The sequence below is a fragment of the Drosophila miranda genome, chromosome XL (assembly GCF_003369915.1).
Source record: "Drosophila miranda strain MSH22 chromosome XL, D.miranda_PacBio2.1, whole genome shotgun sequence".
Taxonomy (NCBI): Eukaryota; Metazoa; Arthropoda; class Insecta; order Diptera; family Drosophilidae; genus Drosophila; species Drosophila miranda.
In genome coordinates this window covers 10,941,014-10,968,577 of record NC_046673.1, presented here as the reverse complement: position 1 = coordinate 10,968,577, position 27,564 = coordinate 10,941,014, and the positions used below count along the sequence as shown (strand labels likewise).

Below are 27,564 nucleotides of genomic sequence, written 5' to 3'. Positions count from 1 at the left end.
CTTCTTTGTGTTTGTTTAATAATTGCATATGTATGTGTTATTTGTTTGTGTTCGTGCAACATTCGCAAGGGTAGGGGGTGCCAGGGTAGCCACGGGGAGGGTGTACTACAAAAAAGTGTCACTGCTTTCGGTTGGCTGCTGCTCGGGTTTCTGTCCGTGCTAAAAAGTGAGATGGCAAGCGCGACACCTGCAGCAGCAGCAACAGCAGCAGCAGCAACAGCAGCAGCAGCAGTAGCAGCAGAGGGAGAAGAAACAACAGCAACAACAACGACAACAAAAACAACATCAAACAATAACATTTGTTTCAACACTTGCTCTGGCCAGCTGTTGATGTGGGCTGCCACTGCCACTGCCACTGGTGCTGCTGCCTCTGGTACTGCTGTTGTTGTTGTTATTGTTGCATGGTGGCATGCGCGACTGCAAGCAAAAATCATTAACGTTCAAATTTATGTGCACCACAAAGCGAGAAATAACAAAACGAAGCAAAAGGAAAACAGAAGTGGCAGGGAGGAGCAAGAAGACGGAAGAAAGAGAGCAGATGAAGAGGAAGGAGTTGGCGAAATGGAAATAAGCTGTGCAAAAGAGAGAAAAAATAAGTAGAAATAGTATACGAATTAAGCAGTAAAATGATCAAGCAGTTCATCCGTTAGAAGAGCTTCGTAAATTTAAGCAGTGCAGGAGGGGAAACGGAAAGCGAAAAGCAGTGCATGGAGAATTGGAGGAAATTCATTCGAAGAAGCAGACGATGAACGGGAAGTAAAAATAAATCGTAAAAGGAGCTACAAGGAGCTACAGAGTATAAGGAAGACAAAGCAGTGCATAAGCAGTGTAAAAGAAAGCATTCCAAGAAGAATAGGTGAGCAAGTTGGGCATCAAAAAAGAGAGTAACGGAATAAGCAAGCAGAGGAAACAGAAGAATCCATCGAAGAAGACAAGCAGTGTAAAAATAAGCATATGGCAAGCAGTAAAATGGTGAAATCAGGAGAATAACCATAAACAGAGAAAGAGCAATAGGAAGACAATGCAACGGAGAAACATCAAAAAGGAGAGCGAAACAGAGCCACGAGGAAGACAACAAAGCCGGGACCGCGCGCGAGCAGCACTGTCAGTGTCGCGGCCGGCGTTACAGGCGGGCAATAAAAAGAAAAATGGTTTCACTTAACAAACATGCCAAGGCGCCGCCGTCCACTCCTTGCCAAACGGCACCCGCACAGGCACAGGCACTCGCACTGCACTGCACCACCCCCAATGGCATCCCTTACCCCTCTCCACCCGCACTCAAACTTCTTCCTGCAGAAAGTCGTTGTCCAGAGCCAATGCAATAATGGTATTTTTCTGCTTCACTGAGTGCCTACGTGCGACAGGGAGAGCGCGAGCGAGAGAGCGACTACCAAGAGAGCAGGCACTCGGTGAGAGGCAGAGAGAGTGAGCGAAACAGAAAGAGAGAGCGAGAGCGAGAGAAGCGCAACAGTCGACCGAGGCTGTGAAAATGAAATGAAAAACGCTAAAAAAATTGATTTAAAGTGAATTTGTGTGCGAGAGAGCGCAAGAGAGTGAGAGGGCAAGCAGTGGCCGAGTATAAATGAATAAAGCAGTGCGCGCAAGCGAGACGGCTGGTGGAAACAGCAGAAGCAGCAGGCGTGGCCTCAACGAAAAATAGTGGGAAATTTCTACTACGGACCGGCTGCTGCTGCCTGCTGCTGCCGGTGCGGACGGGACGTCTGCCGCTGCTGCTGCTGCTGCTGCTCTCTGATGTCTGCGAATATGATTATGGCCAATTTAAGCCCCGACTGCAGACAAAGTAGAAGAAGACAGAAGACTGGCAGAAGGAGACGAAGAAGCAATGGGAGAAGCTCTGCCGCTGCCAAGACGCTGGGGCCAGGCCGAGGGGAAAAACTGACATTTTATTGATTGTTTTATGCGATTATAATGTAATAATGTCTTAAATATGCAATGGTTGGAGGGTACCACCACCACCCACCCAAAGTGGCCCACCACCCCTTCCTCTAAACAATCCCCACCCACCGCAAAGTGGAGCCCATTGCGCAGCTGCCGTCTTTTTAAATGAATTATGGCAGCAAGGGAGTGAGAGAGAGAGAGAGAGCAAGCGAAAGAAAGAGATGAGTGACTGAGAGAGAGCAAGAGCAGGTCTTGGGGCTGCCGCTGCCCCACACGACCCACCATCATACACGTTTTGGAGTCGCCTTGTGATTGGCAAAAGAAACGAAAAATTCCATTTGCAACATTTTCCGCTCTCCCTTCCTCCATTCCGGTGGCTATCGGCACGCAAAAGATCTATAAACGGGCAAGACCTACGCCCCGACAACCACCCAGAACCCCCCCACAATGAGCTACTCCCTAACCACCGTACCGCACGGCACCGCACCGCATCACACCACCCACACAACCATTTCGGCGACGCCGCACTCAACTCAATTCAATTAATTTTCACTTGATTTTTCTACACACAAACAAATTTTCATTTAATTTGCTGCGGGGCGTTTTCTTTCCCAGCTCCCAGCTCCCACTCCCATTTATCTTTCGCCTTTGCTTTTCCCCTATTTCCTTTGGATTTTCTTCTGGTTTGTGCCATCTGCTTATCGGGCGCCATTTTCTTGCGCTTGATTTTCTATTAAGTTTTCCAGTTCTATTCCACAGAACAACTTTTAACGCTCCTCTGAATCTTTGACTGCGTGGTAATGGGCGGAGCCCTCTCAGACCCCATCCCCACCAGCGGGCCACCCTTTCCCCTCTCACAACACCACCATCTGGATAATAGTTCTACAAAAGTAGATCTGTTGTGACATTTTGCCACAATTTGATTATTATATGCAGCGGGGCCATCATTACGGGTATTGTCAGCATTATTTCCAGCGAATTTCCATCGGAATCATGATACCGGAAATTAAAATTCGGAGTGGAATGTGTCCATGGAATGTGTATGAGTGTGTTTATCTAATGGCCCTATATGTGCGAAGGCATTTTCTCTGTAAAATGGAAAAGCTAACCGTTCAAAATAGTCCATTTTCATTAAAATTGAGTAATTATGAGGCAATTGGAAATTATTTGAACGTTTCTAATAAACATTTTTTAATGTTGCTGATGTTTTAAGACACAATTATGATAAGTTTCTAATGTCTTGAGTGCAGAATAACTCGGAATGTAATAACACTTGATTTATGGAAACTATATCGTAAATACATCAATCTTGTTACCTTTAAGACCAGAAATAACTAGGATATTCGAGTATCAGTCGAACAATAGAGAGAAAAGTAGACGTTGTGATGGAAAAGTTGTGATTCAAAAATTAAATTGTTCAGATAATATTATTCTTATTATGCATAAGGGTATTTATTATATTATATATTATCTATGGAGTATAAATATATTTTTATATGGCTTCGGAGAATGCAAGTAAAATGTTGGTATGCTATTCGGTGGCACTCTAGTACCACTGGTTTCAGGCTCTCAATGCCACTTAGAGGTCACCTTTGCTTTGCTTACACAAATCAGTTAGATCTACGAGTATATATTTTACGGGGACGGACATTACTCGTATTTCGCTGAGCTTAACGCATCATTGACTTGGTTTATCAAATTGTTGTAATCGCGAATCAATTATTATTAAAAGCACATTAAAAACAATAAAAAACCCATTACAGTAAACACAGAACGAATAAAAAACAACTAAAAATCGATCGATTCTTTCGTTAAGCGAAACGAAAACAAAATAAACTAAATGAATATTAAGTTTTAATCATGCAGCAAATCAAGTTGTGGTCTGGTCTGGTCTGGTCTGGTTTGGTCGTCTGCTTATCGCCCCGCATATCGACAGACAGTCGTCTCCCTGTCCCAGTTCTCCATCCCTCACTGCCCAACCTTCAGTCCCCAGTGCCCAGTCCCCATGTTCCCGCCTCTGAAGCGGCTGTGATTTTTATTACACTTTATTATTATTTACCTACTGTCGACTAATTTGTTTTTAATTTGTGCTGATAAAATTGATGAATAAATAAAATGGACAGCAAGCAAATAACGAAATTAATAAGTGCCAATGGAATGGGCCCCCTCCGACTGACAGGTGGGAAATCGGGACAGTTTGAATGGGGTCTGGAGAGGATGTGGGGAACAAAAAATTGTGACATTAGTAGCCCGATTGATTTGTCAAATCATAAACATTTATTGAAGTCCCATTTGTCACGGAGCAGTGGAGTTTTTTTGGGGGTGCCATTAGTCACAGTGTAGGGGTCTTTCGGTTTGGCCACGTTTATAGATCGGGGTCGCTACAAACGGCACGAGAGGAGTCGAATATTAGTGGGGATAGCTGTCAGATATCGCTGGATCTTCTATCGGATAAAATACTAAAATCAAGCGAAAATAGCTATAGAATGATATCTTCCTTTTAATCGGGAATCGGGATCCTATCGGATCAGCAATCATAGATACAATATAATAATCTGTTTCCCATCAATAGGTACCATCCCAAATTCTCTCAGAATTCCGATCGAAGCTTGTCCCCATGTTCATATGCCACTTTTGTAGCGGATCCCCCATTGTCCACCCGCCAGTATGGTCTCCCAAAAACCGTACGCTATCGTCCGATGTCAGGTCAGGCATCCGAGTATATGTAGCATTATGGGGCTCTAATAACTTCATTAGCCGCGCGTTACTCATATGAAATGTCACATGACAATGCAGCTGGAGGTGAGGTGGTTCACTGGTTTTTGGGGTTTGGTTTCTGGGGGTGGGGGGCATTGATTTGTTTTGGGTGATAAGCACTTAAATTAAGTCTTAATACAAATGCCGCTTGTCGCACACGTGTCGCATCGTCATCGAGGTCGATGGGTCGTGGGCGGTGGGCAGTGGGCACTGGGCGGGAGGCGGTAGTTGGTTTCAGATTCGGTTTCGAGATTCGACACTCTCCGAAGGGGTGGTGCGGCATGCGACACGGGGACGCAGAGGTGGCTGTGGCACCCTCGGGGGGTGTGGGGTGCGGGGTGTGGTGTTTTGGTGCTGTGTGTGTGTGCATTGACATTGACGTTGCCTGTGAAATGGACATTTAATTATTTGCTGTGATTAAACACACACACAGAACGGGAACATCACCCCACTGCACCTCTCGTGCCACGGGAAGGGTAGAGGTAAGGGGAAAGCTGTGATTCCGCTACGGCAGCTTCATATTCCAATTATTTATCTTATCAGCAATATCTGTATCTTGCAGTTCTGTAAATAGTTGGAACACCCCTGCTTCTGCTGCTCGTGCTGCTGCTGTGGCACCCCGTGACCAAAAACCTGATTCCAAAATCCGATTCATGAAACCCAAAAACCCAAAACCCAAATCCCTGGGCTGCACTACGACAGTTGACAGTTGCATCAGTGGCAACGTTATCTTTGGGATCTTTTGGTGGCATCTCCAATTTTGTATTTCCTGTATCTGTCTGCGGCCTTTATGGAAATATTTATGTTTCCCAGCAGAGCGATATTTGAGCACTCATCGTCCCTGGTCCCTGGTCCCCGGTCCTTGGTCCCCTTTTTGCTTGTCAAATTAATGAGATTTTGCGTTTTGATTTCTGATCGATCGATTTGAGAGAGTGGCAGCGGGGTGGAGTTGCAGGGGCACTAATCGAAGTAATAGAAGAGGTTTAAGTCAACTATCCAATTATTTGTCAGGTGCCAGAAAACCAATCAAAGCACACTTCCTACGTTGAACCCTTTTCGGGATGGCATGCGGATGGAGATGGCCCCCAGGAGGACTTCTTAATATGCAAATGTATATATTGTAAATGGATGTTCTTTTATTGGGGGTTTCAGAGGTTCATTCTCGCCTCTCCTGCCCCCTAGAAAAGTTACCGACCAACAACAATAAACGGGGGCGCGGGGAAACCAACAAACAACAAACCGAGAGAGAAAAACTCAAATTGACTTCTAAAAGCAGCAAAATCAGCTAAAAATTTGCATTTCAATAAACGATTATCGTAACTTTGCGTACGGTTTTTGGCTACGGTTTACAGATACATTTACAGCTACGGATTCGCATTCGTTACGAGGGTGCGAGCCGAGGGGTTCTGGCTGCTCCATGTCGGGGTCTCCGTGTCAGGGTTCGGGGTCACCATTTTCCTGTGCGATGTTCTGTTCTGTGCCTGCGAGTGTGTGTGTGTGTGTGTGGGCGAAAGCGAACAAAGGTTTACGATACTCAAGCGGCAAATTGTTGGTGTAAAAGTCAAATGTGTAAAATTTATTTTATATATATATTTTTAGCTCTTAAATTAAATAAAGTTTTCCCTCCGTCGTTTTCCGCCCGCCTTTTTATTTGCATTGGCATGTTGTCACCTCCGTGTCGTTGTAGTCGTCGTCGAGGCTGCTCGGAATTTCCGCTCACGTTTTAGCACCGCCTCCTCCCTACGTTTGCTGTTTATTGTTTAGGCTTTTTATGGGACAGGGGATTGAAGGACCTGACCTCAGAGCTGCCACAAATCACGTACGGCTCTTAAATATGGCGCTCGTTTCATGTCCGTTTCGTGTCCGGCAAAAGGAGAAATAATATAATAACACCAAAAGGAGAAGCAGCATGCAGGCAGGCAGGAGAAGTGACCGAAAGAGTGAAACAGGATTCCACGGGGGCATATGTCCATTTTGCATGCAAACGCAATTTGATAACGAGCGAACGTATTAATATCATTGAGCACCATTATTTTCACTGCACACCCGAATGGATATCCGGACGGACACACACCCACGGGTCCGGCAAACCGAAAAAATATGCTCGAAGGAAAAAATGATGTTCATTTGGCGTTTGGGCCAGAAGGATAAACGAACAGAGATAAAAGTGTTCCTCTGGAGTCGCTTTTGGAATGCTCTTTGTAGGCACTTGGCATCAGTTTTTAAGATACGTATGTGTTCATGGTTCCTCTATAAATATTTGTGTATTTAAAATCCTGCTTCGAAAACCATGATTTCATGAGGGACAGCCTTACGAAGAAGAGGCATCCTTCCATTCCTTCCGGTAGAGTGTCTTTGCTTTCCCTCTTTGGGAATCTGCTCAACTCCAGAGCTCTCTCACAATTCAGATAACAAGTATTTCTCCTCGCCAAGCATTCAAAGGATTCCATTTCCGCATTTCCCTAGTTTCCGTTTCCGCTTTTCTGGAGCCTGGTCCATCGCTCATCTGGTCACACTGATTTCTAGCATTGCTCATACGCCCCCATTCGGTGGTCTGATTGGAGTGGGATGCAACAAACGCTGCCAACAAAGTCCTGTATGCCTGTGCCTCCCGAGAGAGAGGAGAGCGTTCCTCTGGAGATGGGAATGGGATAGAATGCGGATGGGCAGGGGGGGTGTGTAAAAGGGGCAGCTTATCGGCGCGCGTGTGCAACATATTGCCACCATTCGTTCGGCCCATTCCCAGGCATTGGCAATTGTGACTGATGGCCAATAAATTTTTACAGTCATGAATGCGCTGGAGAGGCGCACTGGACGTGGACGTGGCCGCCGACATGGACATGGACAGCCGACATGCAGTGGAGATGGAAATTTCGTATATGTACATTCGATGCTGGTGCTTTATCAGGAGAGCCTCCTGATGGGGGAGGGAGTGCTGACTGCTACATAGCCCCCCCCTTCTGCTTATTAAATAAATCACATGCATACACAAAAAAGAGGAGCAGAAGATGATGAGGGCCAGGGACAGGGACAGGGACGGGGACGGGGACAGAGCCAGGGCCAGGGCCAGCCCCCATAAATCGATGTATCCCCAATTATCTCATTTGTCTACGCGGCCCTTTGACATAACGGAAATCTGAGAAGGAATATGGGAAGGGAGGGGGCGATGGCATATGGCATTCGGATTGGAGGATGAGACGACCGATCCTCACAGACATTTCATTTCATTTCGTTTCGATTTCGTATATGATTGCAATGCATTTCAATTTCTCAGCGAGTTCAAAGTTGGGGGGCAGCCAGAGCCAGAGCCAGGGCCAGTCCCCCAAGGAGCATCGAACAAGAAGCGGGGCTTGTTCTGCCTTTTGGCTCTTGCTCTTGCCACCGCCTTGTATGGGTTTTGCTATCAGGCAGGGACGGCCGCCGCCGCCACTCGCCTCAGAGGCTTATCAACGAAAATGCCAACAAAGCAGAGCATGAAATATGGGGGAAAAGGGAAAACAGGGGGTCTGGGTGTGGGTCTGGCCTCTCGATTGGACGTCTCTTGACAAGGCACTGCTTCCTTCAATAACAATTTGCCCATGACTAATTGGATTTATTGGAATCGAATTTATTATGTTATGCTTATTTAATATTAAATTTATGCGCCGTTTATTTTCGATTTTAATTCGAATCGAAAATCAAACCGAGAGCTCTCGCCTAGAGGAGAGGGGGCAGACTTTCTCCCTACAAAATAATACCTAATATATTCCTTCTAGAAGGTGGCTGGAGGGGGGAGTGGGGAAGGGGGTGCTGTAGGGATCTGCGAAAGGTGGCTCTCGGCGAGTGCTGAGGCGCCGCTAATGACCCTAATAAACAGTTTTGTGGCCGCACGGCATACTAATGAAGCAAAAGCGGTAATAGGACGAAGGACCCCAGGAGCCCAGCCGAAATGGGAAACAGAAAGCAGCAATGCAAAGTGCAGGACGTCAACACCTTCTTCCTCCCCCGTCACAGCCACAGCAGCAGGGTAGTAGCAGCATTCATCTCCTTCCGCAGGACATACATAAGGAAGACTCGTAATGAGCAATCCATCTGAGGCAACACCACCCGCACGTAGTTTAGTGAAATTTTTGGTTGATTTACATGCCTCCTTCCGACCGCAGCACAGGCTCTCCCTCTGGATAGTTCGTCCTGGCAGGAGCCCGTGCATGTGTGGGCGCTGCTGGTGGTGCTGATGGTGCTGCTGCTCGTCCTGGTGGCTTAATAAATTGTTTGCCATTAATAACAATAAAAATAGATAATCTCCGTATAACAAATTAATGATGTGCGCCAGCGACAGAGAGACACCGAGAGAGTGCCGGACAGAGAGAGGCCATGAGGGAGCGAGGGCTGGGATGGTGCTGTGAGGGTAGGAAAATATGAAAACTTTTCGCTTTTCCTGTTCATTATTACACTGGCCAACAAGTGCAGGTGGAAAATCATAAAGTTAAAACCATGCAGGTCGACCGATTCTAAAAGCAAACATAAGTAGTCCCATCTGTATTGAATCTGTAGTGCAGATCATTCACTAGATCTATGACATTACGATCAAAGAATATTCAAATATTCTACGATCCACATTCAAACCTTGTAGAAAAACTCTCCCAAAACTCTTTGTTCAAACTCTCTTTATCAATCGATTTCCAAGTAAGCATACACTAATAATCTACTATTTTAGGATATATAACCATGGGAATGGATATTTAAAGAAAAATATAACATTCCCATCCCTCAAAATCATTCTCAAGTGGCAAAAAATTTGTATTTTTTTGTGATTTCATGTCTACTTGCTAATGGGAAATTTGTACAGGGAATCAATCTCTTGCAGGAACCCACCCATATTTTGTTGGCTAGTGTTCGACCAGGACCTGTCGGTGGTTGCTTGCCGCTCCAGGAGTCATAACCCAGTAACCAGTACGACGGAGGACACTGACGGGGGCTTGCCCAAGTCAAGTCGAGTCGCCCAGTGTCGAGGTGAGCGTGAGCCCCGTGGACGTGCCACTTGCCGCAGAGTACAACTCCCCCAGGAGTCATGTAGTTGAGTACGGATTTGAAGTAAATTAAAAGTCACTCACACCCGGAGATGTGGATGTGGATGTGGATGTGGCTATGGCTCTGCCTTTTCCTGGTCCAGGATCTCCCTCCACCCATATCGCACTTGAGTTCATTATTATGATATTTGGTGTCAGCGCCGTGCTGTGCCAACCCTCCGCGACTTTCCCCAGACCCCTGCTACTCTCCAGGGCGTGGCAGTGTGTGTTTTTGAACGAAGAACAAAAAAAATGAAACTCAATTATAACAATATGCTCAGATTTTCCCTTTGGCCGCACGGCGGAGCAGGGGTTTTTCAATTTGTTGTACGACTAGACGGACTACCTCTACCTCTACCTCTACCTCTACCTGCTACCTGAAGCAGACAATCAACCGGATCATCATCGCCTCAAACATCGAATGATGAAGGTTCCCAAGTCCAAGTCCAGCTCCAAGTCAAAGCCATAAACTATGCCAATAACCATAACTATGAACTAATAAGGTCGGATTGAGGTTGGGGTTCGGAATGGGGATGGGGATGGGGATGAGGATGTCGATGGATGAGAAGACTTTAACACAATATCAAAACAAAGAAAGTGGAGCAAACGGCGGTTCGGAATAGGAATCAGAATCTCTGAAGAAACCCAAGAAATGCTGCTAATCATCGCACAATGAAATAAATTACAAACATTGTTTGTGGATATCCATCCAGTCCCAGTCCCAATCCGATGGCTGACCCCTGAGCTATGGAATGCCTGCTGTGAAAATTGAAAAGCGTTCGAAAGGCAAATAGAAAACGAATCTCTTAAAGGGGCAAGGCGCAAAGATTAACACCGTCAAGCCGTCAAGAGTCGCCTCGGCACAGCCTCAGCCCAGTCATGTTGCACGTTCCCCGAGAGAGCATTTATACCAGAGTGTGAATAAATTAAGGCATCAAAATTCATAATACAAACGATCGGTCCACGATAAACACTTTGATTAGCGCTCACCGCTCGAACCATCGACTCCCGCTGCGAAATTGAAATGGAAGCAACTGCAGAGGCGCAGGAAGAGGCAGAGACAGAGGCAGAGGCAACTCTCGGATCCCCATATCTTGAGAGAGCGGCAAACACCAAAATGCCCATAATTATGACAATCATCTCTGGGATTGAGTCGCGGTCCATCGAGCTGTAGCTGAAGCTGGTTTGTGTGTGCCTTTGACTGCCTGAGTGCCTGCCTGCTTTGGCTGCTTTATGATGGAGCGTTAATCCCCATTGTTGGGGCCACTGTGGGGCCTCTCTTGTTGTTGGCTTAAGAATCTGTTACAGAAAACTTAAAAGCGTCGCTTTAATAACTTTATTGATTTCGATTAAGCGCTATAACGTAGGGTGATCATCATCATCATCATCATCATCATCATCAGCATGGGCAGTGGCATCGGCATTTCTTTGGATCTGGTTTTGGGTATTTCGGTTCTTGGGAAAGCAAGAAACATTTGAGTTTAAGTAGAGATAGAGGATATGTTTAGATAGATAGAGATAAGGTTTAAGTTCGAGGAACTCTCTTCAGGAATCAATTCCATAGCTTATTCTACTTTTTGCAATACAATGATACCTTAAAGAAGGCACAATTTCAAAATACCAATTTCCATCTCCATAAATAAGGGTATAATATAATCTGCTTTTCCTTTCGTTGAATAAAATATATCCTTTTTGAAAAAGTCTTTTTCTGAATGTTCCATTTTGAAGTATAGTATTATAGATCTATTTTCTAGTCCTTACATTGCCATTGCTATAGCCCCAATTAGAAATTATTTAACCTTTCATTCTTCCTTTAATTTTCTTGATTTTCTTTATCTCCTTTATTGTCTTGGATAAATTCTTGTCCATGAAGGGCATTAGCCAGTTGCTTTAAAAACGAAATGCCTTCCCGTCCAATAAACAATCACACAATGGACAATAAGCTTAACAAAAATATATTTTTCCAGCTCAATAAAAAACTCATTTACAACAAAAGCGCGACCAAAGAGAGAGGATTGGGAGGGCGGGAGGTAGGGCAGCATTATCTCTGGTCTCTTGGTGGGGTTTAAGGAGCTGGAGAGTTCAGATTTGAATGTCTGGCATTTGGATAGATACACTCGTAGGAGATGTGCTCAAATAAACCTAATGAAAAAACGTGTGAAGAATAGTTAAGAGCGTCGTCCAATTTGATTTGCATCGAAAAGTAATTGAGCCACAAAAAACGAGGCAAAGAAAAAGAAATGGAAACGCTCCACGGGGGCACGAGTCCGAATCGGCTGTGGCTTTGCCGATGAAGATGTGGAAAATCTTTCAAATCATGCACAATTATTAAAATCCATAAACGTAATAATCATATCAACAGGCCCGGCCAGACGAGACGATCATCCAAATACAGAATAAAGAGAACACAGAGTACAGAACGGTATGGTGTGGAGTCATTAACAGCATGCCACAGACAACAACAATAACTGAATGGGGGGAGGGGGAGTGGGGAGTGGAAGGGGGAACGAACAGCAAAGCGCGAACACTGAAAAATTAATAAGCAATAAAATTGCCATGAAATGAGCTACACCACAAAATTCCCATGAAAGCGGCCGCTATGCCTCTCCTTCTCTCCATCTCCATGGCCTCCCCCCACCCGCTGTGTGGAGCCAAAGGCAGGAGCTGCAGCATCGGAGTTCACTCTGGAGAGTCCAAAACGGTTAATCGGTGTTACCGTTCCCCACAAGATTGGAACCAAAAAAAAAAAACAACCAAAAACCAAAGCCCAAGCCCGTAACCCGAAATCAAAGCAAAACTCAAACTGACCAAACCGAACCGGACCTGAAGCAGAAGCTGGGGCTGGACCTCAAAATGAATGCAAATTCAATTGACACTTCGCTGGCCTTCGACTTGCGACTGGTTTCCTGTCCACTCCTTGTACTCCTGGCACTCCTGCTCCAGACGATGCCCCCCATGGGGATGCTTCTCTGGTCATTGGTTTCTTTCTCATAATTCGGTGATAACTCGACCAGAGTCTGCCCGATTTGGGTAGGGAATGTAGCTGTTCAGCTTCAAGCTAATGAAAATTGTTCAAATTTTATTTGAATGAAGTTTTCGATGATTTCCGGCCCAACATTGTGGCGGAGATGCAAGTTTCTTCTGCCTGAAGGATAGACGCTTCTACACACATTGATCCGAATAAAGTTCACCTTTTTTCTCTACGAGTACAGAGTATGACCTGCTTGATTTTGGGATGCTATAAGGATTTTAATTAAAAGGCAATACCTAGTATTTTAATTATTTGAACTAACATTCCTCTAAATTCGTTCAATTCTTTAGATTAATAATTGTGGATTGAAGATCCCACCAATTCCCATTCTATGAAATGTTCTTCTGCAGTATATCTCTTATAGTGTTTCCCCAAAATAAAAGAGAATCAAGGGAATAATATTTCCTTTCAAACATTCTTATGCTTCAGTGCCGTCGGTCTGTAGATAATTTTCAGCATTTCTCTTTCAGTGAGTTTCATTCCTATGATTCAACTCGAAAAAAGCGGCTTATTCCCCATTTTATTTGGATACTTTACTGCCTGGGAATTGTTGGATTTTGATGGTCAATTGGCAACTTTCGGGTGTGTTTAATGCATCATATAAAGATGGATATTAAATGGACATTTCGCTTGATGCGGGAATGCATTATCAGAGCGATACCCTCCTGTTGAGTTTCTCCATTTTCCATACCATATACCATGGCTATTTCCACACCATTTCGCAAAGGAAAACGCTTTCAGTGTTTGCTCATTTATGTATATGTGTATTTTTGATGCCATTTAAATTGCTGTTTATTGAATTTGCTTCCCCAATTCGGGTTTTTAGGTTTCGTTTCTGTTTTTTGCTCTGGTTGTTTTTGTTCTTGTTCTGTTTGTTTGTTTGTTGTCTTTTTTGAGTAAATTTCTGCGTGAATGGGGGGATTGTGGGGGATTTGGGGAGATTTGCGCACAGTTTTATTTGTGTTAGAATCGTATTATTTTGTGGATAAGCTCGACACGAAATAAACCAAAAAATAATAAGCATAATGTTTCGTTTATGTGGGTTTTTCTTTACAGAGTTTTCGTTCTTTTATTTCTTGTTTGACAATAATTTTTTCGATACAGTATAATTTTTTTCATTTTCCGTTTCATTTGCATTTTTATTTGTGGTAGTTTTGTGTGTGTTTCTCATATTCTCATATTTTTCTCATAGTTTAAATATATTGTATGTACTATTCCCCTTCTTTAGGATCATCTTTATATATTTATTAAAAAAAAAAAACATCCTCTTACTTAAGTTTTGGGGGTATCTATCCGATTCTTTGTGGTTTTTTTTTTTGTTCTCCTTCTTTCTTTCTTTTTTTGAGCTAAATTAAATTACATTTTTACACACACACACACTGGCACACGCTCGCACATTCATTCATACCTACACTGGGAAAAAAATTTGTCCTTAGTTGATATCGTTTTTTTATTACATAAAAATATTACTCATATTTCAAGCATAGCTTCAAACAAAAAAAAATAAAAATAATAGTATAAGTTGTATATTAAATGTAAAAATAATAAATTCATTTACAACACTAATTTAGTCTCTCTTGGAACAGGGGGTTTAAATTACAATACGCAAAAAAAGTATATATGTATGTTTGTATGTACTTCTATTGTATAGTCGAATAAATAAAATCACTTAAGAATATTCAAGCTCTGAACCGAAGAGTAGTCAAAGGAAGGATAACTTTTAGCGGGGTTCCACTAGGACACGAAGGACATTGAATTCCCTGTTCAAATTTTCCATTAGTGAATAAACAAAAATGGAACACTTTCGATAAACAAATATTTAAAAATATTTTAATACGATTTTTGATAAAAAGAAGTTGTATTTTTTGTTGCCATTCACGTGTCAACGTGGAGTCTGTATAACGTGCTGGCGGAACCCATACTTTTAAAGAGGGAGGAGAGTTATAGAGAACTTATAGAACTTATAGACAAATAGAGATGAAAAACTGAGCAAAAACCTCTAGGAACGCATAAATCAATGGAGAAGCAAATGCGGTTCGGTTGAACTCCACCTCCTGTTCCGCTGCTTGGTTGCCTCACGTGTTGTTGAAGAGCAGCGACTCGATGCTGAAGGGATTGCTGCGCCGGATGCTGATGGGCGAGGTCTGGTGGACGAGGTTGGCCGCCGCCGCTACCGCTGCCGCCGTGGCCGAGGCGGCGGTGGCCGCCGCACTGTGATTGTGCCCATGCCCATGGCCGTGTCCGTGGCCACCGTGGTGCTGGGAGTTCTGCAGGTTGAGTTGATGGAAGGCCTTGGCGGGAAAGAGTAGCGATTTGGGCGATGCGCGCGACTCCTGCTCCCTCTCCCGATCCTCTGACTCGCCGCCATCCATGGGCTCCATCTTGCCGAAGACGCCGCCGCCGTTCGAGAGCAGCGTGGAGGGGGCCACGGAGCTGGGACTGCCCAAGCTACCGCCGCCGCCAATGAAGCTGCCCGCCCGCGAGCTGTCCCCGTCGCCGTCCAAGCCGCAGTGGCTCTGGCCGCCGTGCTGGGGGCCGTGGCGGGCCGGGCTGACGGCATCGCTGTCCAGCTCGTCGTCGCTGTCGGTGCCGCCGACGACATCGATCTGGATGCCATCGTCCTCGAGATCCGAGTCCGAGAAGGTGCCGTTCGCCTTGTGCTGTGATATGTATTCGGCCTTGAGGGCCTCCAGGTCGACGGTGATGCCCTTGGCCTGCAGCTTCCTCGCCTGCCTATCGATGGCCTTGGCCAGTTTCTTGCGGCGCCTGGCACTGGAAAGAGCAGGGAAAACGGAGGGGGCAGATGCTATAGCTGAGGGAAGACTTTGGGGGCTGGGGTACAATGTATATCGCTCTGGGGACACTTACCGCTCCTTGGCCTTGAGCTCGTTGGGCGGTATTGGCTCGCCGCTGCATGTCTGCGGCTGGGCATTGTGGGCGGGCCGGCCGGGACCCTTTTTGGTGTGCTCGCGCTTACGCACCTTGGCCCGTCGATTCTGGAACCATACCTATCTGGAACAAAGCGTATAATCTCAGCAAAGGTGCTCGGATACGGTGCGGATGTTCGGTCCTGTGGAACGAGACTCACCGCAACTCGCGACTCCTTGAGGTCCAGCCGCATGGCCAATGCCTCGCGCATGAAGATATCCGGATAGTGGCTGGCGGAGAAGGCCCGCTCCAGTTCCTCCAGCTGCCAGGAATTGAAATTTGTGCGGGAGCGACGACGCTTGGCGGCGCTGCTGTCATCATCGCCGTCGCCAGGAAAGCCTAAAGACGAAAACAAGGACGAAAATAGGGAAAAATGTAAATGAATTTTCAAGTCAGAATCAAGTCATTAATATAACTACCACACAATGGAATGGTGAACAGAGGGGGTGTTGGCTTATTAAAACTAATTAGGGTTCTACCAAAAAACAAAAAAAAAGGAGAAACCTAACAAAAACTAACCCCCGAACCCCACCACACATGGGACCTTGAACATGGGACCTGGAAACCCTGAAAACCCACAAAAATTAATAGAGAAACAACACACAAAACGAAAAACACTTTGTTCTCGACACTAAAAACCCTATAATTAAGTGTTGGAGAAATTATTTAAATGAAGCCAGCCGCAAGACAGGAGCACAAACATACAGCGACGGAGCAGCGCCAAAATGCATAAATATTCATAATCATATATTTCAATTACAAGCCAATGGTCCCCCCAGTCCCCCACCCCATCCAACATCTACCATTCCAGGGGGCTCTAGTCTAACCGACGCGTCGGCTTACAATAAAAACGAAACAATTTAATTACGTTTCCATTCTCCACTTCACTTCCCGCTCCCCAGTCTCCAGTCGACAGTCCCATTCCCTGAACGATCCGATCCGGTCCAGGATGTATAGTTTTCTATATTTAGATTATACCCCAGAGGGGGCGTGGCAAGCACACTCACACTCAGACTCCGACTCAGACACAGATACAGATACACACAGAGAGAGGATACACACAAAGAATGCATGCAAAAGACCCCGCAATTTATCAAATTAGCTCCGATCGGACCCAAAGTGAATCCGAAAAGGGAAAGGGCAGAGGAGAGAGGAGAGAGGGCCAGAAAGGTGTTGGATATTAGATGATGGGACTGGGACAGGGACTGGACAGGACGAGGCATTCTCAGGGACACAGCAACGGTCATCAGGGGAGGAACGCACAAAGCAGATGAAATGGGAATACATGTGAGTGGATAAACAAATGCAAAGTGAATGTTTTCGAATGATTTACTTTACGGAAAACTGGCTATCATTCGATGCTCACATGTAAATTCAGTCAGGTGACATCTTTGACTGATTTTTCCATCAACAAATAAGAATTCAAATTACAGTGGAAAATCATGTGTTCCGTTCATTCGAATGCACTCCATCTGTCGTTTAAATGAAAGCTTCTGTCATTCAATAATTGAAAGCAATTCCATATATAATCAGTAAATCATAGTGCATTCACCTTAAATATCTGACGTAATCAAGTGTATAATGGCGTACATAATTCAGGACTAATTCAAATCGAAATCTGTTTGAGGAATACCATTATTATGGGATGGATTGGCGCTCGTTCATTAAAATAAAATCCCCAATATTCTAACTCGTCACGCAATGAGTGCAGGCACTCAGTCGACACAATGGAGCGCCATTCAAATGCCACAACACTTGCAACTTTGTAATCATATCGATACCCATTGCCTGCTCCCCGTTCCCGCCTCTGCCTCTGGCCCAACTCCGACCCCAACCATCAATTGTGTAAGATGTGGACTACCTACATACGCACACAATCCACTCCAGCATTAAAGCGCAATAACAAGAGGACGGCCACTAATGAATGGTTTGCATTTTGCTGTTAAGTGTACCTAATTATGCGTGCAGCACTGTAACGCTGCCTCTCTGCTTCTCTCTCTCTCTCTCTCTCTCTCTCTCACTCTCACTGTCTGCTTTGACTCTGCCGCAGCCGCAAACTGCTTTGGCACTCACTGCCTTTGCACTGCTTTCTGCATACACGGCACATATTTACCCGATTTACCCCATTTTTGTGAAAATAACCGACGGTAAAATACGACTTACTATTGGGTATAAGGAAAGGTTCTTATGCATATACGAAAAATGATATGAGGTTTTGGTATATTCAACCATTCACTAAAGGAAAAACCGACGGGATTGAATATAGAGGAAAAATTCCACCAAACCAGTACATTTTCTTCAGCATCGGACGTTCTATAGATATTTTTATCATTCATTCCAACAAATAGCGAAATAGCGACGGTGGAAACCGTATCGTGTAACAGCAGCACTCTTTCGGGGGCTCTCTGCGCTCTGTAGAGCGACAAAAAACTCGTTTGTTTTAAACGACGCGCCGACCCGCGGTCAGTCTTTGGACTATGACTGAATCGTATCTGTGTGAGTGTTCAGGCCAGTGCATCAGTGTATGTGTGTGTGTGTGTTAATAACTCAATAACAACGCCAAATACACAGAAATAATATAGACATTAAAGGCACAAGCGACAAACGGCAAACGGCAAACGACAAACAAAACGCAGGACGCAGAGGAAGGCCGTCCTTTCAGAGTGTGAGAGTTTGAGTCGGGATAGTTGGGCGGGGGTGGGCGGTTGCACGCAGATGCATACATAGATACGCACACATGCACACAAAGTGCATTCAAATGACTTAATAATAACAGTCGCTGGACTACTCCGCCCCTTCTCCCGCACTCGCAATCGAAAGAGTCGCGCGAAGAGTGAGTGTTTGGAGTGCGCTTTGAGTGGCACGACAGTGCAACAGAGAGAACACATAATTCATGTGGTTTTTTTGAAAATGCAAAACGATAATTGAAATTTATTATGATTATTGCACCCACTGTGCAGCGTGTGCAATGTGCAGGCGTACCACCACCACCACCACCACCACCACCACAGACGTACTGCAATTTGGCAACGCCGCTGCACTCGTATGGGTCCTGGCCCCAACCTCCACACAAAAAGCCGAAAAACGAACCAAAGAATCGAGCGGCAATATCACGGGGAACGGAACGGAACCGACTTGTGTGTGTGTTGCATGCCACAGTCACATTCCGTGGCATGTTGTTTTCGTTTACAGCTCGCGTCATCCAGGCAATATAACAGTTACACACCCCCCACACCTCACCCCCGAAGACCCCTAATGCCAGACGCAGACCCAATCCCCAACTCCAGACGACACCCCTACCCCACCCTCTACGATCCTCCGCAGGTGAGGAGCCACTTAAGTCATAAAAATTAAAGTGAATATATGTATAAAAAAAAGTTACACACGAAACAGGAAAAGAAGAGACGCAAAGAGAAGACGAGTAGAGGCAAAGAATGGTTTTATGGATTTGAAGGAGTGTGGAGGATTAAGGGGGGAAACTCCTCGCCTAATTGCATTTGGCCAAAGGAGCAACAGAGGACCCGAAAGCCTAATGCATGCTTGATTCACTTCCATTGAATGATTCATTAGCAGATGGTGGGGAGACCATTGTCATGATCTCAACTCACGAATGGAATGGATTCCACTGAGCAACATCATTCAACGTTAACGCGTGACTGTCATCATGGATATCATGCAGAATTTTCATTGAGAAAACTTACTCTATATATTGGAAAAGGATTTGCTTAACTTGAACACTCTTTCATAATTTTCATTGAGAACATTGTACAGGGTTTCACTTCTTATAAATCTTTCATACGCAGAATGGAGGAATTTTTCGCAATCTTTTCATGATCCAAATTCATGATTAAGTATTCCACTGAGTAGCATCAATCAAACACTGACGCGTGAGTGTCAAAGTGCATATCATTCAGGCTTTTTTTTGAGAAAGCCTCACTCTATAAAGTATTGTCAAAGGAGTCACTTCTCTTGAGCACTCCTTGCTGCAAGTACAACTGTTGCACAGTATTCGTGATGATAATGGCCTGATCATACAGCCAGAATGAATACTTTGATGAATTATTCACAGCTTCACTTGCACGAAAAAAAAAAACGAAAACCCAATCACAAAACGGAAATCCATTAGAAAAACTCCGAGGAAATAACGAGTTCTGGGAGACGGCGACGAAATCTATTCGAAGCCAGAAAAATGATTTATGATTCAGTTCATCGTTCCATTCCATCGTTCCATCAATGTGAAGTGATTTCCGTGTTTTTTTTTTTGTTTTTGGGCAGAACGGAAACACCCATCCACCCATTCACTCGCTTCCCCCCTCACATCTTCAATCCATTCGGAATTCATTAGGAGACAAGAAACAACAAAACGAGTGTAAAGAGTGAAGAGAAATGGAAAAGAGAGCAAGCACAGAAAATGGCGGCGTCGAAGCAGAAAACTGAAAATCGCATGATAAATGATTCCGATCGCCTTATGACAGTTTCTTCATTTCCGGCATGAAATGAGCAAACGAAAAACGGCACAAGAAAACGTCAAGTGAGAGAGAGAGGGCGATGATGGTGTGGATGTGAATGGGAGTGGGGATGACGATGATGATGATGATGTCCCGTACCACCACCCACACAACCCACACACCCATCTGCCATTCGGCTGCATGTCAACTCTATGCCGCAAAATGATTAATGAGCAAAAGGCCATTCCCCAATCCCCAGTCCCCTCCTTTCTCCCACACACCGCACCAAGCAGCCAACGGGCGGCGCACAATCTGCAATCTGGCAATCGCTGGCCTAATCAAATTGAATCAAATCAAATTAATAATTAGTTTTTAAAGCGCTGAAGCGCCAAAGGAGTAGGAAGTCCCTCTGTCTCTCTCTCTCTCTCTCTCTCTCTCTCTGTCTCTGTTTCTGTCTCTGTCTCTGTGGAAGTGGGTGCCGCACTGGCCCTCTCTGTGTCTCTCCATGTGTTGGCTTCAATTAATTAAACGGCCTGGCGCACAGCTAATGTCGCAGAAGGCCCCAGATCCGAGATCTACCATCCTTCAGTGAGTGCAGTTAATTACAAGCAGCGAGGACTGCTTACCTCTGGCCACGCCCCTGGCAAACGCCCCACGAGAGTGGCCGCCGATAGCCGAATGGCCGCGCGCACTGGATATATGCATTATGGCCATAATTACACCAACTAGCCATCATTTGTTAATGCTAATTGGTCAATGAGCCACAGCCAGAAGACGGCCAGACAGCCCGCTCTTCGTCTTGGACTCGGATCTGGAACTGGCTAATGGCTCTCCACTCAGAGAGCGCGCCACGGAGAGCGATGATCAAAGCAAATGGAGTCCCATCAATTTCGGGACCCCGGTGATTGCTCTCCAAGCAATTGTCCAATAACAAGATATATATAAACCCCCCCTTCGGCCACCACAAAAAAGAAAGAAAGAAAGTGGCGATGACCACAAAACAAGTTAAGCATAAATCATCTATGAGATGATTTCCATCGGAAACAGAGAAGTAGAGGGAGAGAAAGAGGTCTCTAAGAAGAGATTCCTGGAATGAAAGCCATTGCGGAATATTCTAGACTCTCTTCGAAGGTGTTTGTAGAAGGTGTCTAAAAGTGTGCAAAATGGTTCGAATATATGTAAATGAAACAATGATTGAATCGAAACATTTCTTTAACAGAGTTTCCTGAATCTAAAAGCAATGGAGAAATGTGGAATAGAACTTTAAATTGATGATGGAAATACATTTTTATGTAGAAATATATTGAAGGTGCAGAATGCATGGAATAAAACAATCATATTCCTAGTTGCTCAGAGATTTCTGTGGGTTCCATTGCAAAATATCAAATAAATATAAAGAAATAATTGGAGAATTTAGCTACATTTTCAAACATGAAGTAAAACCATTATATTCCTCGTAGAAAAGAAAATTCGTTAAGGAGAGTTTCATTGTAGAATGCGGAATGATACAAAAAGAGAGCTCCCTCCCTGTTCACAAATGGAAATAAACCTTCGATTCCGAATGAGAATATACACTTCGGGAAGATCTCAAGAGAATAGGATGTCAATGAGGCTTGCAAGCCTTGCCGAATATGCAATATTTTAATGTTCCCAAAACACCACCACCGCACTTCATCAGTAGGGAGATCTTTCTAAAAGAAATTGCGATTTCAATTCAATTTCAAAACGAAACACGTACTATCTTTAGCCAGACTTTTATGGAATGGAAAGCGATTCGGTAATATAGTTTCCAGAAATAGGAGCGATTGCGGAATATCTATTCCTATAGAGCTAATAAATCCTCTCTTGTAATCCGAAACCCACTGAAATGTCGAATCAGAGTCGAGTCTGCCTTGAATAGAGACACCTCTTTATTAGTTTTTGGAGCGATATATGCGAGTATAACGCACAATAGTTTGATCATTTATGGGTAGGCATTGGGAACTCGAATCTCGAGACTTGAAACTCGATGCGACCTTTCCGCGGCGCACAGCAGGCGTCTCCGTCTCCCAGCTCGTTCTCAGGGCATTCGTTAGAGCAATCCACATACTTTGTATGCTAAATAAAAATCAGAAAATCAATCGGATTTTACATAATAATCGATCGCTGATTAGCTAAATCAATAAATATGTTTTTAGGTAGCAAAAGTCAAGCACAAAGCACACAACTCTGACTGATATTCAGAGCGCACGGCCTCAGAGCGCACGGCTATAGACATGACTGACAACCCGAAAGCATTTAGCAGGGCTAATTGAATGAATTAGCATATTGTCCGCACAGATAACGACACCAGGATGAATTCCAATCACACATTTAACAAACAATCTACGGGTAGCCTCTGACGAAATGGATCGATCAACGGCGCTGACCTCCAATCCTCTCTCTCTCCCTTTCTCTCTCCATGTCTCTATAATGTGGGGACGCGTGTTCTCGGGCTTGATAATTCATTAGCCGATCTCTCCCGATCTCTGAACGCAAATTCACAGGCAAACGAAAACTGACGAAAGCCAAGCGAAAGTCTCCAATGGAAATTGATTTCATGGGGGAATACGGAATGCGAATTACCTAACACACGTGTTGCCGATTAGGGTTAAGCGCAGTGCCAGCGGGATTGCCGATCAACGATCAACGATACTTTGTACTTCAAGTACTCGAATATTAAGAAGTAGAGGACTAGGATCTTCAAGGATACTTGACGTATGACCTTAATTCGTCGTACCAATTTCCCCTAAGCGATAGGGCTTTTGTGTTTTCTTCCAAGGAATATTCTACAAAAGTAATCGACAGGTTTAAAATAAACGATCAGTGGCTAAACATCTGATTAGATGGGAAAGGAAACACTTAATTTTCCTGATGGTAAATCCATTAATGATGAAATATTTTGACCATCCAATCGAAAAGTAATTCCCCTATAAGTGAGAAATATTTCCGAACTCCTAGCTCCCGCCGCATGCAACTAAATCATTCGATTGAATCATATCCTGCCTCATTACTGAACTTTCTACCAAAATCAATAGACTTACCGCCATCCTCGTTGGATCCTTCGCTCGGTGGTCCCGCCGGCGGCAGACTCTGCCGATTGCCGATCATCAATCGGTGCTGGATAGTCGCCACAGTGCTGGCCACAGCGGCCACTGCCGTCGTCTGGGCGGCACTTACATTCCTTAGCGCCGCCGCACTCAGTCCGGTGAGATTGGCGAAGGCATTGCTGGCATTTACCGCCGCCATTTGTGTGGCCGCCGCGGCAGCTGCCGCTGAGGTGGGATGTCCTCCGCCGGCCGCATCGAAACGAGGCCGTCCAAGGAACGGTCCATTCGGGCCAAAGACGCCGGGCACTCCGAACTGCAGGAAGGGGCCCCAGGGGGGCACTCGAACGCCGCCGGGCGCCAATTGGGCGGCGGCCGCATACAGCTGAAGCGCGGCCGTCGGATGAAGTCCCTCCGATGGCATACTGACGCTGGGCCTGGGATGGGAATGGGAATGGGATGTGGGTGGACTGCTGCCGCTCAACCGTTGCTGCTGCAGTTGCTGTTGCGGCGGCGTGGCTGATGGCAGATGATGATGGCCTGAATGGGGACTCGGATTGGGATACGGATGTGGGTACGGATTGGATGTGGTCCTTTGCCGGGATGATGCTGATACTTCCACTACTTCCGTCTCGTCCTCGTCCTGGCTGCTGCTATTGTTATTGTGATTGATGTTGTTGCTGTTGCTGTTGCTGTTACTGTTGATACTGTGATTGTTGTTGTTGTTGTTGTTGTTGTTGATGGAGTACTTTTTGGTGTCCGCTGCGGTGTGGGTGGCTGTGGGTGAAGATTGATTGTTTCGTTGCTCCAGTACCATTATGGCTCTCACGCTCAGAACTTTTGGGCCATTCGGGGGTATCAACACTTATCTTCACACAAAAACTAGAGGGGTGTTGGGGTTTCGGTCACTCGCGCTTAGAATCGATCACTAAAGGACTCTTTTTCGGGAGTTTGATTTTTTTCGTTTTCAATTTCGTGCTTAAAAAAATATACAGTCTGTTTTTTCAGTGTGTGTTTTGGTTTTTTGTTTTTTTATTTTATTTTTTTGTATTTTTGTGTATGTTGTATGGCTTTGCCGTCGGCCGGCGGCGGTGCACTACTGAAGAAGACGCGTCGCTCCACACTGATTGAGGGTCTGGGCTCCACTCTCGAGCTTTGGGTACGGTCCGCCGTTCGATTGGATTCGATTCGATTCGCGTGCTGCAGGGGGGGTGCAGTTGGTGTTGCAGGGAGAGACAGACACCAGCAGCAGCAGCAGCAGACGACGCTAGCGGCTCGCAATGAAAATTCAATCTGCGAGCCGACGACGAGGCATGCGGCCAGGAAACCCTCAGAAACGAGATGGAGCGTGTGGCAAGAGCGAGAGAGCGAAGCCACCACCAACGCGGGCAGAGATTGTTGCCATGTTGTTGGTGCCTCTCTCTCTCTTACTCTCTATCTGTCTCTCTTTGAGCTCTCTCGTTGTGTGCGTGTGCGAGCGAGGTAGAAATTCATCAAAAAGCAACAACCACTTAATTTTTATATGCGCTGCGTTTCGACTGTTTCAATTTTGATCAACTTGCCACTGCTACTGCCTGGCTCTGGCTCTGCCACTGCCTGCTGCCTGCTGCCTCTCTCTGCCACTGCCACTGCCTCTGCCTCTGCTTCTGCTGCTGCTGCTGCTTCTGTAATTCATTTAAAAGAGAAACCTGTCTGGCTGTGGCTGTGTGTGTGTGTGTGGCCATTTTCAACATGGTCTCTGGCTTCGTGTCGTGTGTGGCAGAGCGAGACAAACATCTCTCCGATGGCCGCTTCCATTGGCTTTCCACGAATAGGGGGAATTTTTCTGCCAGCGCCGCTGCCTGCCTGCTAGTCTGCTGCCTACTGCCTGCTGCGTCGCCATTGCCAAAAACGACTTCAAGAGTTTTCAATTTTCTTCAGGCTGTGTGTGTGTGTGTGTGTGAGTGTGTGTGCGGCAAAGTTTTCCAGGGCGGAGTTATGCGGCATTTTTTCAATTTGTTTCTCCATCAAATTATTATATGCTCGGCTCTCTGCTCTGGCGCTGCCCTGGCGCTGCTCTGCCGCTGCGCAACTGGCATTCTGCGACTTTGGCCGCCCGCAAAACGCCTCCACCTCCAACAAACATAAATGGCCATTTTCCTGGCAAAATAGAAAATGAAAATTCGTTAACAATTAATTAACAATAAGCTGATTTGTTGTTCCTCTTATGGCTGCCTGCTTTTTCTTCTTCCCAACTTTTCACGCGCTTTTTCGTTCGCTCTCGCGCTTTGCCAGCGTTTCTTGCGCGTTTTCTTTTCAATTACGTTTCCGCTCCTCTCCAAGGCATTCACTTTGCCATGCGTGCAAGCGGGATGGCCATACACACACAAAGCCGACGCCAGCCAATTTGCCTTTAATTTGTTAACATAAACGCCTCGTCTTGCCGAAGGACGAAGAGGAGCAAAAGGAGCACGACAACTCCTCCAAGCAGAAGGAGCGGGAGAAACAGCTCCAACTTCCGAGGCTGCTGCTGTTGCTGCTGCTGCGCATGAATCATTCATTTTATTAGGCGCCTGGGCAGCGACGCCAACTGAGGCATCCGCTCCGACTGAGGCAGCGCCAAACGATGCTCCACTTAACCCATTTGCCATGCAGCGGGGTCGTTTCCACCCACACCCACAACCAGACACTCCTCCTCGCTCGCAGGGCAATCAATGACATTGTGTTCTGTGGAGTCTGTGGAGCAGAATGACCTCTGCTCCCGCCGCCGACCCCTTCCTGCCCCAACGGGGAAAGTCCCGCGTCTCATCTGTCAGATGTTTTGTTGGCAGGTTGCTTAATTGCTCGCCAACTCGCCCTTCGTTCTCTTTTGCTCACTTCCTCTCTTGTCCTTGTTTCTTCCTCTTTCTCCATACACCTCTCTCTCATTCTCTTTCTCTTGTCACATGTGCAACTTTGTCTCTCTCTCTCTCTCTCTCTCTCTCTGTCAGTCTGCATGTATTGGTGTTCATTTTATTAATGACATACAGCGCCAGTGGGCGAAAAACGACAGCCAGCCACCCATCGACCTGCCACATACACATCCCCCTCACACCTGTGGTAGCCAACGCCTCATTCCTTACCCCACCATTCTGCCCCCTGCCACTTTGTTAATAAAATTTCCATGCGTACCGAAACTTAATTAATTCTGTTACAGTTTGTTGCAAAAGTTTGCTCCCCCAGAAACCCCCTTAACAAAATGGCCGCCACCGTTGCCCCACCAAGGGTACGGTGGTGGCGAAAGCTCCATGTCCTTCGCGCATACAGCCCCGGCCCCAATCCCCGTGCCCCTGCCACATTCTTTTGCAAATCAAACGAATGAATTTTAATTATTTTTTGTGCCAGCAAAAGTTTTCACTTCTCTTTTTTTCTTGCCTCCAGGTAGCGGGAAAACTTTTTTAGAAAACCAACCGGAAATGGGATCGGGAAATGGGAAGAGAATGGGGAAAAGAGGGGCCATAGATGAGAGCTGAAAAAAAGAATCAGAGAGAAAAACACTCAGAACTGCGGGGAATTGGGGAATATTTTTGAAGTTATGCTTGAGGTGCATCTAATCAGAATCTGTTCGAGTGAAGAGATGATGGCAACTGAAGCGGAACTGGCAGATTGTCAATACTCGCAGATGATGAACTCCGCAAAGAGGACATCGAAGTTGAGTCAGAGATCCTTTAAAAGAAATCTCGAAAAATACACAACACATTACAGAGATTCTGTTTAAGGTACAATTTAAGAAGATTAATATAAGGAAAGAAACACGTTTAGATTACTGCAGAACTTATTCAAGAGTCTAGGATACTTATTATTCCAAACTTTTTGAATATGCCATTAGATCTTTGATCGTAGAAACTAGTACTCTCGCTTTCTAATCAGCATCTTCCTTGACTGGATCTTCCTGTATATCTGGATATCCGTAATTGATCATACATATATAATGATGATCCCCACTGTAATTTGTAAATATTGTGTTATATAACGAACAACTTACAAACTGATCTCCGTACTATCCCAATCACTACTCTCCGCCGATCTTCTCGATCCCAGTAGCCTTCATATCTTATAAAGATATTTAAGAACGATCATTGCCCAAGTGGAGATGAATAAGGAACCCTATAAGAATATACACATATGTATGTACATGAATATATATATCTCCAAACCATTATATTAGACCTTGGAGGGTAGTGTCTCTTACTCTCTTCAGAATCGTAATATACTTAATCGAGTGGAGATGATCTAATTCGGTACTAAAAATTAGGGTAATTTGACGTTATCCCAATGTATATAATTTTGAGGGATATTTTAAAAAGATTTCCATTCAAGAGTTAAAAGTTAGTTCCCAGATCATTGTAATGCTGCATACTTTCTCCACC

The 27,564-nt window shown here is 45.3% G+C and overlaps 1 protein-coding gene across 2 annotated transcripts; it reads right to left on the bottom strand.

The window, feature by feature from the left end:
• Nucleotides 1-13,498: 13,498 nt before the first annotated feature.
• LOC108165041 (homeobox protein unc-4) lies at nucleotides 13,499-24,579 on the bottom strand. 2 transcript variants are annotated; one of them, XM_017301079.2, is made up of 4 exons: nucleotides 23,174-24,480; nucleotides 15,824-16,002; nucleotides 15,604-15,743; nucleotides 13,499-15,507 (listed from the first exon to the last, which is right to left on the bottom strand). In XM_017301079.2, exons 1-4 carry the CDS (start codon nucleotides 23,991-23,993, stop codon nucleotides 14,811-14,813), a joined length of 1,836 nt encoding a protein of 611 aa, XP_017156568.1. In that variant the 5' UTR covers nucleotides 23,994-24,480; the 3' UTR covers nucleotides 13,499-14,810. The 2 variants fall into 2 exon arrangements, with proteins under 2 accessions (XP_017156568.1, XP_017156569.1); XM_017301080.2 differs by lacking the exon at nucleotides 13,499-15,507 and having other exon boundaries at nucleotides 15,618-15,747; nucleotides 23,174-24,579.
• Between the last annotated feature and the right edge of the window lie 2,985 nt (nucleotides 24,580-27,564).